Source organism: Dermochelys coriacea, chromosome 4 (assembly GCF_009764565.3).
Source record: "Dermochelys coriacea isolate rDerCor1 chromosome 4, rDerCor1.pri.v4, whole genome shotgun sequence".
Lineage (NCBI taxonomy): Eukaryota > Metazoa > Chordata > Testudines > Dermochelyidae > Dermochelys > Dermochelys coriacea.
Window position 1 is genome coordinate 10,364,543 of NC_050071.1, and position 14,526 is coordinate 10,379,068.

Sequence of the window (14,526 nt, forward strand, 5' to 3'; positions counted from 1 at the left end):
TTTGAAGCCATGGCTTGTGTTCCTATAGTACACCAGTGCTTTTGAAAATCCCACCTGTAGGTGCTTAACTTTAAGCTCCAATTTTTAAACACATATTGGTCTTTGTGTATAAAAAAGTTCCTGTTAACTTTGTTAATATCTTGAAGGTCTAAACAAAGAAGTTATTTACATGTTGTTAACACTGAAGCAATTGTGTTTGAAATGACAAGGATTTTGTTTCATTAAGATGAAAGATGTTAGACCAAGACCAAGCATGTGGACCAAGGGGATCCAGTGGATATAATGTACTTAGATTTTCAGAAAGCCTTTGACAAGGTCCCTCACCAAAGGCTCTTACGCAAAGTAAGCTGTCATGGAATAAGAGGGAAGGTGCTCTCATGGATTGGTAAATGGTTAAAAGATTGGAAACAAAGGGTATGTATCAATGGTCAGTTTTCAGAATGGAGGGAGGTAAATAGTGGTGTCCCTCAGGGGTCTGTTCTGGGACCAGTCCTATTCAACATATTCATAAATGATTTGTGAAAAGGGGTAAACAGTGAGGTGCAAAATTTGCAGATGATATAAAATTACTAAAGATAGTTAAGACCCAGGCAGACTGCGAAGAGCTAGAAAAGGATCTCTCAAAACGGGGTGACTGGGCAACAAAATGGCAGATGAAATTTAATGTTGTTAAATGCAAAGTATTGCACATTGGAAAGCATAATCCCAACTATGCTTATACAATGATGGGGTCTAAATTAGCTGTTACCACTCAAGAAAGAGATCTTGGAGTCATCTTGGATAGTTCTCTGAAATCATCCACTCAATATGCAGTGGCCGTCAAAAAAGCAAACAGAATGCTGGGAATAATTAAGAAAGGGATAGATAATAGGACAGAAAATATCATGTTGTTTCTATATAAATCCATGGTACGCCCACATCTTGAATACTGTGTGCAGATGTGGTTGCCCCATTTCAAAAAAGATATATTGGAATTGGAAAAGGTTCAGAAAAGAGCAACACAAATGATGAGGGCTATGGAACAGCTTCCGTATGAGGAGAGATGAATAAGACTGGGACTTTTCAGCTTGGAAAAGAGATGGCTAAGGGGGGATATGATAGAAGTCTATACAATCATGACTGGTGTAGAGAAAATAGATAAAGAAGTGTTGTTTACTACTTCTCATAACACAAGGATTAGGGGTTACCAAATAAAATTAATAGGCAGCAGGTTTAAGACAAATAAAAGGAAGTATTTCTTCACACAACGCACAGTCAACCTGTGGATCTCCTTGCCAGAGGATGTTGTGAAGGCCAAGACCATAACAGGGTTCAAAAAAGAACTATATAAATTCATGGAGGATAGGTCCATCAATGGCTATTAGTCAGGATGGGCAGGGATGGTGTCCCTAACCTCTGTTTCCCAGAAGCTGGGAATGGGTGACAGGGGATGGATCACATGATGATTACCTGTTCTGTTCATTCCCTCTGGGGCATCAGGCACTGGCCACTGTTGGAAGACAGAATACTGGGCTAGATGGACCTTTGGTCTGACCCAGTAGGGCCATTCTTTTTATGTTCTTATGTTAATAAAAATACAACAATAGACCCTGATGTTAAGCACACAAGTCATCCCATTTAAATTAATGGACTATTCATGTATGTAAAGTTATATACCTGCTTAAGTGTTTGCAGGATCAGGGCCTCAATTTGCCATATTTTGTATTTTGCCTACAGCACTTTTGTGAAATTCTCATAAGATGTCCTACCAAATATGATATTTCAAAAACAATAATTCATTACATTTGAATCTGAAGCTACAATAGCACAAATTTTCTAAATTGATTTTACAATGCCTCAGCATGATTTAAATCAGTGATTAAATCACCTTGATTTAAACTGTTCCACCCTGATCTCAAATCCATTAAGCTGAAAATGCCTGAAAATTTAAGGGCGAGGGGACAGGTGGAAAGGAAACAATTTATTTAAAAGATGAGCACTATTCTTCAATTTTAAAATATAAATATCTTCATTATACAGTTGTCCAACCAAATATAAATCTGAATTTGACCACATTATGTAGAAAAAACTTATCTATTGAGCAGTAAACAAAACTGTCTGCAAATACTGAAATCCGTACATGCATCATACATATATTCACAATGCATTATGTAGCTAAATTAAGAGGTTGGAGTTTAGGTTGTATGCTGCAGCAATTGTCAGTTCTTGTGGAAAGTGTGTTAGAGATACTATTAACATATTGGTGTGGTTGAGTTATTGTGATGGTGTGCTGAGTAGACACAACAGAATACAATCAATGGTCACTGCGTTGTGGAAGGAAATTTTTGTAAATAATATTATTAATAAACTTCAGAAGTAGGCTATGCTATGCATTTTACTAGGATCTGGAGAGGAGAAAGTTTTCAAGTCTGAAAATTCAGTAATTTATATGCTACAGGGATCTGAAGGGAGGTTAAATTTAGAGTAATTGAGTTTAAGGCAAGAAAGGACCACCAGATCCTCTTGTCGGACCTCCTGTATATCACAGGCCACCAACACCACCCAGCACCCGTACACTAAACCCAGCTACCAAAATTAGACCAAAGTATTACAGCCGCACAAAAGACTAGACTATTATGTGTCATAGGCAGAGATTTTAAGGGACTGAGGTGTACCAGAGACTGAGGCCCCTGCAGTGGGAGGAAAAAGAGTGAGAAACACCCAGATAATCCTGGCAAGTGACCTGACCCACACACCGCAGAGCACCACAAAAACCCCCAAGGTCACTGCCAATCTGACCTTGGGGAATATTCCATCTCGACCGCATAGAGGGTGATCAGTTAGACCCTAAGCATGTGACCAAGAACCAGCCAGCCAAGCACCTGAGCAAGAGAATGCTTGGCGCCACCTCAGAGCCCTGGCCCTCCCTATCTAATGTCCCATCTCCAGCTGTGGCCGTCCCTGATGCTTCAGAAGGAGGAAATGAATAAAAAACAACCCAGGATGCATTGAGGGGAGGGGAATCCCTTCCTGACTCCTGCAGGTGGCCAGCTGAAACCCTGAGGCATCAGCTTTTAGAAACATAAGACAAACTGGAAACAAGCCCCAGGGTGACTGAGCCTTTCCCTCCACCCAGGCAACCCTGTCATATAATCACCCCCATAAATTTGTCCAGCTGTCTATTAAAACTAATTAAGTTGTTTGCCCCCTACAACTCCTGTTGGGAGGCTGTTCCAGAACCTCACCCCTCTGAAGGTTAGAAACTGTCTTCTAACTGCCAGCCTGAGTTTGTTCAGTTGATATCCATTTGTTCTTGTGCCAACACGGTCCTTCAGCTTAAACAGCTCTTCACCCTCCCTCCACCATTACGTATTTACAGGCCCCCTCTCAGCCTGGCTAAACAAGCCAAGCTCTTCCAGTCTCCTCTTGTAGGACAGGTCCTTATGAAAACATTTTCTTAAAAAGTCCATAACTATAGGTGTCGCTACCTGAACCACCTGCAATACTTGATATACACATACGACCAACATAAGAAGTTTTAAAAAGTTACAGAACCTATCATCAGCATTTCTAAGGCTGCATAGTTGAAGGTAGCCATGGGGTTGAAAAGAGCATGAGCTTTCACCGGGAAGACGTGGTTAGAGACTTTGTTGAGAGCTGTTTAAATGGAGTGCAGGGGGCAAAAGCTGCTTGGGAGAGACAACATGGGCCACAGGATAGGGCACTGGACTGGGAGCCAGGAGACCTGTGTACTATTTGCTCTGCCACTGAGTTGCTGGGTGAGCCTGGGCAAGTCACTTCCCCTCTCTGTACCTCCATGTCCTCTCCCATCCCTTGTTTTGTCTATGTAGTTTGTATGTGCCTCTCAGCAGGGACTATGCCTTCCACTAGGCACTACTGTATAATAAATATTGAACACCACTGTACTAAGTAGCCAAAATCTTCTTACAGAAGAGTGTAACAGAGGCAACATCAACTAGATAAGCAAATGATCTGTCATCATCACCACCATTATGTGTATTACCGTAGCACCTAGGAGCCCTAGTCACAGACCAGGACCCCACTCTGCCAGGTGCTGTACAACACAGAACAAAAAGGACAGTCCCTGCCCCAAGGACCTGACAATCTAAATATAAGACAAGACACACCAGATGAATGCAGACTGATGGTGGAATACAAGGAAACAATGAGACGATCTTGGTCAGCATGATGGGCAGTCTCTGCAGTGTCTTTCCCATCCCCTGAAGACAATAATAATAGAGCCTCACAGTTGGGTTGATTGTCCCAACATGAGACAGTGAAGAAACTCCTATTACTCCAGTTCTAAGCCATTAACATGTCACCTCCATTAGGGCTGGGGCAGCATACAACTTCTCGCTTGTGAGACTGTGATAATCCTTTGTCTCAACATTCAGTTGCTTTATTCCCAGCAAAAGAAAAGAACAGAAAACTCAGAAAAACAAATCCCCCCTAGCTGCAGGGAAGGTGGATAGGCAATCAGGAATCTATTATCATCTATTGCTCCTATAAACAAGGAATTATATGTCCTTTGTACTCTCCAGAGTTGTATGAGACACCAGTTTGGTTCCAGTAAAACTCCAGGGAAGTCTCTAAAATTTCACAAGGAAAAGAAGAAAAGTTCTTGTACATATCTGCAATAAATAGCAAAAACAATCCAGCCTAACAGGCACAGAATGCAATGATAATAAGAACATCTTTTTAGTTTTTGTTGGTTTTTATACAGACCGAGTAAACTATTATTCAGACAAGACACAAAACTAGCAACCCAGGGTAAAAATCTAGTATGTAGGCAGCTGTGTCACTCACAGCCCAGAAACAGGCTCAGAAACATGGAGACGCCAAACTCATATTTATGCCATTGCTACTGAGCTAAGCAATGCTGCTTTGCAAAGAGTATGAAGAGAACTGCCTTGTCCCTACACACCAGGCCTGTGACCAATGTGGCCTGAACACTCCCTAATGGGTTCAGGACACCTAAAATATAACAATGAGAGAGATCCAGTCACAGTCACCTATATCACACAGACTGGAGATTTACCACCTGGAACCAGTCAGGCAAGGGCAGGTGCAGCTCAGTGGGAATTGACCACCACCATACCAAGGGGTTTTGTTGGGGGAGAACAGCCTTAGGTTTCAGAAGGTGCTTGAACCCTCCTGGATACACTGGCCTCACCCATTCTCAAACTGGCCACACCACTTTTGGGGCTATGTCATCTAGCTTCAGGCCGCTAGTAGAGGAGGGGGCAAGAGGAACCACTGTAACCCCCACTGGAAGAATTTTCCACCCTTCAGGTACTGGCAGATCAGGCTTCAATAGCAGAATTAATAAGGTCTATCGCTCTTTTGTAGGGGGTTGTTTAATTTGACCTGTTATATTGGTTTCAAATGAAAATGTTGAGTGGATATTCTAAGGCTTTTCATCCACTCCCAATGAAAACCAAGGGACCCTTAATATCTAACTTGTGGAGAAATTTGGCAGGGAATGCCCTGGAGTTAGAGATGTATCTCTCGCTTTTCCCATGTTCAAGTTTAGTTAAATTATAAACAGTTAAAAAAATCACCATTTCCCTTCTATTGTTTGTGAGCCTCAGAAAATTGTTGGCAGCCTGCCAAAATAATAACAACACCCAACCATTCTACAGCTGTGCCTATGCTAATGCCAGAGCAGCAGCATCACCTCCCATCAACACCCATTGCACTAGGAACCATGTGAGATGCTGGAGCGAGGAGCAGAGACATGAAAAAGAGCCAGGCCAGGCTCTTTGCGACACCTTCCCTGTCCCAGACCCAGCACATGGCCCTAGTAGCCATCGCACCCTTCAGGATAGCAGCATTCTCCTGCTGCCAGCTATTGTAGTCAAGTCATGTCAATCAAGGCGCAGAAGTCTGTGCTGAAGATTCAAACTTTGCTCATGAAGTTCTTGTTACAGTTGCATGTAATATAATTTATTTTTACCTTTTTCTTCTTTAAAAAAAAGAATTGGAGAACAGGTTGCAAAGCCGGGCAGCTGAAAGTTAGTTGTGCAACCATAATTCTGCCCCTTTGAGCATAAGTATTATCATCTTTAATTACACATTCACATATTATTCCTTGTTCAGTGCACAGGACGGATCCACAAGGGGACAGAGTTTAGGTTGCAGTGTCTCACAGAGTTAGAGGGGGAGGGGCAATCCAGACTAGAGAGGGGTTGTGTCACCACCTACCCTGTAAGCCTGAGAGCCTCACAATGCTTTGCTGCTGTAGCGCCCAAGCTGGAAGGCTCACAACCAGCCTGCCAGCATGTAGGTCACACCCTGAGTGTCTGTGTTCTTAGACAGATCTGGTTCAGCAGCCTGCCTACAGCCCCAGTCTGGCTTCCACCAGCCTTGGTTACTACTTGCAGGGTGACCTGAACACATTCCCAGCTCCAAGTTTTCCCAAAACCATGTGCTTTGTAATGTCCAGCTCTCCCTTGGAGAGTTCAGAGATACGACAAGGTTTGTTTGTTCCTCTAAAGACAAAACCCACCATCTTGCCATATTAACTGGAGTTAACATTCACTTCAATCCAAACACAGCACTGGTGGTTTAGATCAGTGGTTTTCAACCTGTGGTCCACAGACCCCTGGTGGTCTGCAGACTAAGATTTCCAAAGGGGTCCACACTGCCATTTGAAATGTTTTAGGGGTCCACTAATGAAAAAAAGGTTGAAAATCACTGGTTTAGATTAATAGTAAAACAAATATATTTACAAAAGAAGATAGGATTTTAAGTGAATTCAAGTAAAAGAGATAAAGTTAGAAATAGATACAAGCCAATTAAATTGAAAACATGCAACTAAAAGTCAAATGCTTAATCTAACAAGGTACAGGCTTTGTTCAAGATGCTTTCTCACCTATATTCAGTTTCCAGAGACTGGTTCTCTCTCTGGCCCAATGAATATTCAAGTATTTTATACAAAGTCAAACAGCTTCAGTAGGAAAAACTGAGACAGACCCATTCCAGAATAGCCAATTGCCATCAGAAATGGTGCCAACCTCTCCTTGGCTGAAGGACCAATCTTTCTCAGCTTGCAAGAGTTCTGTTCCCTTATGTCTATCCAGTGATGGATGCTCAAGATGGCTCCTGTCTTTGCTTATATCTTCCAAAGTTCAGTGATTTTGTTTCAAGAGGCAGGATGACCTCATATTGTTCTTTTCTTCCTGTGGACTTCCCTTCCCCCTGTATGTAAATGAGACTTCTATTGTTTTGATTCTACCATGCTTAATTTACCTAGGAGACAGGAAAATAGCTACCTTCCCTCCTTTCTAGGAGGGAACCTGTTGCTTCCTCTTTGGACACAGACTTTAAAACATAGTATCATTAAGTATACACATTTCCTCATATAGTGTTCACCATGCATTTCACAATGATATTAATCACCAGGGTGTCATTTGCTTTCAGAAAATCCCTCACTCTATACACTTTTCTAATATAGTAATATTGTATACAATCACTTGACTCAATTGCTTATCACTTGAGGTTCAGCCCGACTGTTTGGATACCACAGTAAACCTTTGCAACAGATTATTTGAAAAGTAAAAACCAGACCAAGCTTCTCTCTCCTGGTAGATGTAGATGTCATGCCACTTGTTAGCAAGAGGTTTTTCTCCACTCTCTTATTAGCTAGATGGGTCTGTTTACGTGATATGCATTTACATTCTCATTGTCTTTCAAAGTACTCTGAGCTGTCTAGTGCAGACCTGGTTACCAACACCACCGACACACCTGATTTAAACACACTTCAGCTATACTTGTAGCATATATCTATAATGCTTAATACCCACCGCATACATATCTCACACAAGAATATTAATGCTCAGTGAATTATTGATTTTCACACGATAGCTCACAAGGCATATTTTGTACAAAAAGATTATTACAATAGTGTGTAGAGTGGGGTACAGGGGTATTTAGTGTCACACCTCCCCTCTTACAAAGGAGTAGGAGAGTTAACCACGGGCTGACCTGGAGCAGCAAGTTAGAACCCACTGTTCTCCAACTCCTCAATATGTTTAATTATGTCTGAAGTGACCATCTTAAACCCAGATTAAGGGACATCGTTCCATCACCTTTAACATCCATACTTCTGCCAGTGGTTGCTTCACATCATCTGGGTCACCCAAGCCCTAAAGAGTTCTGTCACCCTGAAGGTATTTACTCAGCTCTCTTACCACTCAGTCTGCCCTGCTCTCAGTGGAGTTCTGGCCCACAGCTTTCCCAGCTGTGCCACAGTCTTCATTGCATCCAGCAGTTTCTGGACAACAGCACTATCCAGCTATGCCTTAGTTTCCTCCTGTTGCCTTGATGGTCCTCTTTACTGCTTACATGTACATACAGACCTTCATTATCTTTGCCTGACAATCAGGCTGATCAGTGAATCAAATAAGATTCCTTTGCCTAGTACAGACCTGTTGACCAACTCCCCCAGCATGCCTGGTTTAAACATTTCAGTCATAATTCTAGCATCTATCCTGAACTCTTAATATCTGCCGTGTACATACATCACACAAGAATATTAATGATCAGTGAATTGTTAGTTTTCAAATGATACAGCACAGTGCATATTTTGTACAATGATTATTATAATAGTGTGTAGGGTGTGCAAACAGAGGCACTTCATGTCACAGATGGACGAGCATAAAACTGGCATTTTCTAACTTTTGAATACTTGACTTTGCAACCCAAATAATGTTTTAAACAGTTTTTTGTAAGTATTTAACTAAGAGTTATGCAGTCACTATCTAAAGCAGTAGTTTTCAATCTGTGGTCCACAGACCTCCAAGGGTCCACAGACTATATTTAAAGGGTCTGTGAAAGATTGTAGTTACCATAGAAGAGTGGTTTTCAACCTGGAGTCTGTAGACTATACCTAAGATTTCCAAAGAGTTCCACGGGCCACAACAGTGGTTCCCGTAACCCACCCAGCAATATTGTTAATCTATCCAACTATACTCTTAGCCCAGCAGAAGAATCTGTCCTATCTCGGGGCCTCTCCTTTTGCTCCTCGACCCCCATGAACATGATACAGTTCTGTGGTGACCTAGAATCCTATTTTCATCGTCTCCGACTCAAGGAATATTTCCAACACACCTCTGACCAACATATTAACCCACAGAGACCTTCCTACCAACACTACAAAAAGAAGGATTCTGGGTGGACTCCTCCTGAAGGTCGAAACAGCAGCCTGGACTTCTACATAGAGTGCTTCCGCCGATGTGCACAAGCTGAAATTGTGGAAAAGCAGCATCACTTGCCCCATAACCTCAGCCATGCAGAACACAATGCCATCCACAGCCTCAGAAACAACTCTGACATCATAATCAAAAAGGCTGACAAAGGAGGTGCTGTCGTCATCATGAATAGGTCGGAGTATGAACAAGAGGCTACTAGGCAGCTCTCCAACACCACTTTCTACAAGCCATTACCCTCTGATCCCACTGAGAGTTACCAAAAGAAACTACAGCATTTGCTCAAGAAACTCCCTGAAAAAGCACAAGAACAAATCCGCACAGACACACCCCTGGAACCCCGACCTGGGGTATTCTATCTGCTACCCAAGATCCATAAACCCGGAAATCCTGGACGCCCCATCATCTCAGGCATTGGCACCCTGACAGCAGGATTGTCTGGCTATGTAGACTCCCTCCTCAGGACCTACGTTACCAGCACTCCCAGCTATCTTCGAGACACCACGGACTTCCTGAGGAAACTACAATCCATTGGTGATCTTCCTAAAAACACCATCCTGGCCACTATGGATGTAGAAGCCCTCTACACCAACACTCCACACAAAGATGGACTACAAGCCGTCAGGAACAGTATCCCCGATAATGTCACGGCAAACCTGGTGGCTGAACTTTGTGACTTTGTCCTCACCCATAACTATTTCACATTTGGGGACAATGTATACCTTCAAATCAGCGGCACTGCCATGGGTACCCGCATGGCCCCACAATATGCCAACATTTTTATGGCTGACTTAGAACAACGCTTCCTCAGCTCTCGTCCCCTAATGCCCCTACTCGCGCTACATTGATGACATCTTCATCATCTGGACCCATGGAAAAGAAGCCCTTGAGGAATTCCACCAGGATTTCAACAAATTTTCAACCTCAGCCTGGACTTGTCCACACAAGAGATCCACTTCCTGGACACTACGGTGCTAATAAGCGATGGTCACATAAACACCACCCTATATCAGAAGCCTACTGACCGCTATTCCTACCTACATGCCTCTAGCTTTCATCCAGATCATACCACACGATCCATTGTCTACAGCCAAGCTCTACGATATAACCGCATTTGCTCCAACCCCTCAGACAGAGACAAACACCTACAAGATCTCTATCATGCATTCCTACAACTACAATACCCACCTGCTGAAGTGAAGAAACAGATTGACAGAGCCAGAAGAGTCCCCAGAAGTCACCTACTACAGGACAGGCCCAACAAAGAAAATAACAGAACGCCACTAGCCGTCACCTTCAGCCCCCAACTAAAACCTCTCCAACGCATCATCAAGGATCTACAACCTATCCTGAAGGACGACCCATCACTCTCACAGATCTTGAGAGACAGGCCAGTCCTTGCTTACAGACAGCCCCCCCAACCTGAAGCAAATACTCACCAGCAACCACACACCACACAACAGAACCACTAACCCAGAAACCTATCCTTGCAACAAAGCCCGTTGCCAACTCTGTCCACATATCTATTCAGGGGACACCATCATAGGGCCTAATCACATCAGCCGCACTATCAGAGGCTCGTTCACCTGCACATCTACCAATGTGATATATGCCATCATGTGCCAGCAATGCCCCTCTGCCATGTACATTGGTCAAACTGGACAGTCTCTACGTAAAAGAATCAATGGACACAAATCAGACGTCAAGAATTATAACATTCAAAAACCAGTTTTAGAACACTTCAATCTCTCTGGTCACTCGATTACAGACCTAAGAGTTTCAGTGGCTATCCTTCAACAAAAAAGCTTCAAAAACAGACTCCAACGAGAGACTGCTGAATTGGAATTAATTTGCAAACTGGATACAATTAACTTAGGCTTGAAAAGAGCCTGGGAATGGATGAGTCATTACACAAAGTAAAACTATTTCCCCATGTTATTTCTCCCCTCCACCTCACCCCACCCCCCACTGTTCCTCAGATATTCTTGTTAACTGCTGGAAATAGCCTACCTTGCTTGTCACCATGAAAGGTTTTCCTCCTTTCCCCCCCTGCTGCTGGTGATGGCTTATCTTAAGTGATCACTCACGGCTGCTACTCTGAAATCTCTCCTTACAGTGTGTATGATAAACCCATTGTTTCATGTTCTCTGTGTGTGTATATCAATCTCCCCTCTGTTTTTTCCACCAAATGCATCCGATGAAATGAGCTGTAGCTCACGAAAGCTTATGCTCTAATAAATTTGTTAGTCTCTAACGTGCCACAAGTACTCCTTTTCTTTTTGCGGATACCTCCCTTTGAAATTGTTTAGTGGTAGGCAAATGAAAAAAGGTTGAAAACCACTGATCCAAAGCCTGAAGACTGCTTACTCTTTGAGCTGAAGTCACTGCCATCAGCAATCAAGCTTTCCATGTTGGGAACTTGAGCTTAGAGACATCAACAGGCAAAAAACAAGCCTTTGCAAAGACCACATCAATATTCAAGCTGTAGAAATTTTTTTTCCTAACTTTCCAAAAGAACTGAAAAGCACCAGTGAAAAACACCAAACCAATCACAAAGGTTTTATGAAACAACTCACAGAATACATACTACATGATTCACCTTGTAAAGTATATTTACTCCTCAAACACAAAGAGGCTCACACTAGCCAATGGAAAAGCATAGCATTTGTAAGCAAAACACAAGAACAGTGTGATGGGGGGTTCGAGGGGGCACTCACCTCCTGAGCTGTTCAACTAACATAACTGTCAGGATGAGTAAATCAGAAAGCCCACACCTGAGACAAATGGAGCTTGCGAACCGACCCAGGAGTTTGGACTGAGTGTGTGTTGGGGGGGAGGGGGAAGGGGAGGCAGGTTGCTGAGACGGGGGGCGGGGGTGAGAGAAAGAGAGAGTGTATGTGTGATGAGAGAGATCACATAGAAAAGAGGGAGGCGGAGGCAAAAGCAAGAAAGTCAGGCAATAGCCTGTGAGTATCTGTCTGTTGGCTAAACAGGCTTGGGGGTGCAAGCTAAGAAATTGCCCCTTTTGTTCTTCATTCCTCCTCCATTAGGAGAAGCAGGGCTTTGAACATTCTTTATAAATAAACAAGATTGCTGCAAAGAAAATACCAGACTCCATCATCAATTTCTATTTCATCTGGAAAATCCCCAGGCCCTCAACTTCGACTAGTACTATCTTACCCATACAGACAAACAGATGTAGAGCCACATCTTCAGCCCCTTGCCTGCCAGCATTGCAACAAGGGACCAAATTCCTGACATTTCAGATTGTGACAAAAGGGGGGCTGGCACGTTGAAGGGATTCTTCCTAGAGACTGTCCCAAGCTGGGGGCATAACACCAATCCTATGGAGTCATGACACAGATCACCACACTTTTTTATACAGAGATTTATTATTTATGTAATCTAATGCTTCAGACCATTCCTAAGAATTTGGAGGCCACATTTACTGGTATGTTCCAGCTACGTTGCACTACTCCAGTGACATAAAGCAAGCTGTAAACCCATCTTAACCATCCAGTCAAGCTGACTTTACCGTTACTTTGAGTGGCACAAAGCAGACAGAGTATCAGTGAATCTGGCCCTAGCATTTTATTCTCATATTGTGCTTCCAGGATGGGAACAAGGAAAGATGATATATACAATTCTATTTAGATCATGTATAAACAAACCAAGTGAAATAAAAGGTCAACGTACCGATGAGCCAATGGCCTGCAGATCAACTGGATCTTTAAGTGTAGGAGCAGTTCTAGACATATGGCAATCAAAGTTTGGTGTAGGATCCAGAGCAATTTTCTTTCTACCCATTGGAGGCTGAATTTTTTTTACCTTTCCAAAGAGAACCTGCTTAAATAAAGCAAAAGATTTCAACAAGGATGTGCCAAAATCAATCTATTATAGTTTAAGCAAACATACACTACCCACTTCCAGAGGAAAGCAGGAAAATTAGGAATGCAACAAAAGGGAATGGCTTCCAAGAAATAATAACTATCTAAGGAAATATAAGTATTAAAAAAAAACAGTTTTTAACGGCTTCTATTGTCAGCATATTGTCAAATACTTAGAAATGGTACTACTTACACACCTATTCTTATTTTAAATTATCTCCATAACTTCTTCTGTTTACACACTTTGTGGAATGTACAAAATACAAGGGATATATTATTAACAGTGCATCAGTTTCTAAATAACATAGCTTAAATAAGAGGCAAATGACTCATGAGCACCACAAAGCAATTAGCTTGAAATAGTATTCACCGGGGTAAAATCTTCAAAAGTGCTTATGTGACCTAGGAACCCAAGTCTCGTTTTCAGAAGCAACTTAGGCACTTAGGAGCCTAACTCCCAATAAAAGTCAATGAGGCTCCTCAGTAACTTTTGAAAATAGGATTTAGGCTCTGTGACTGAGTGCTGAGAGCCAGCAGCTGACCCAACACTCTGGTCACTAGACACCAACTAGTTCCCCCAGAGAAGCCCTGAGGAGCAGAAGACTATAATCAGACTGTGGGCTGATGAGCTAAGGAGAAAATTATCTAATCAGATGAGAAGGTAGTTAAAAAATATAAGAAGGAAGCAGAAGGGGAGGAGAGACGACTAGCAAATCCCTGGGGAAGCCAGGTCTCTGGCTGGTGAGACTGCTTCCTCTTCAAGCTGAAAGAGCAGAAGGCAGAAGGACGCCACAGGTAGACACACTGCATGGGGCTGTGACGCCGACTGAGGGTGGAAGGACACTGCAGGCAGACATGCTGCATGGCAACGGTGACAGTGGCAAACGGATGCTGCAGGCAGAAGTGCTGCACAGCGACTGGGTTGGTGTCAGGAGGACACTGCAGGTAACAGTGTAGCATGGAGACTACAATGGTGGCAGAAGAATGCTGCAGGCGGACATGCTGCATGGGGATCATGATGGCAGCTGAGGGCAGAAGGATGCTGCAGGAGGCAGTGCTACACGGGGTCTGTAGTGGAAGGATGCTGCAGGCAGAAGGACACCATAGATAGAAGGGTTGCCTGGGGACTCTGACGGTGGCAAAAGGATGCAGAAGGTGGCAGTGCTTCATGGGGATCATGACAGTAGCGGGACACGGTAGTTAGAAGTGCTTCACGGGGATCGTGACAATAGTGGGACACGGTAGTTAGAAGTGCTTCACGGGTACTGTGACAGTGGTAACAAATAAACACTCATTCAGGTGTTGACAATCAAGAGGTGTCCAAGGCTGTGTGTGAGGACCCCAAGGTGGGAGAGGAGCCTGCCCTGTTACAGACACCTAGAGCACTTGTGCACTTTTGAAAATGTTCCCCCTAACTCTTTACATGGCAC

At 43.1% G+C, this 14,526-nt stretch overlaps 1 protein-coding gene across 1 annotated transcript in view; it reads right to left on the reverse strand.

Annotated features, from left to right (window-relative positions):
• TEX15 (testis expressed 15, meiosis and synapsis associated) overlaps window positions 1-14,526 on the reverse strand; it is a 75,549-nt gene that overhangs the window by 49,831 nt on the left and 11,192 nt on the right. The window contains exon 5 of the mRNA XM_043513044.1: window positions 12,906-13,052. Coding sequence (XP_043368979.1) covers window positions 12,906-13,052 — 147 coding nt within the window. The remainder of the gene's footprint in view (window positions 1-12,905; window positions 13,053-14,526) is intronic.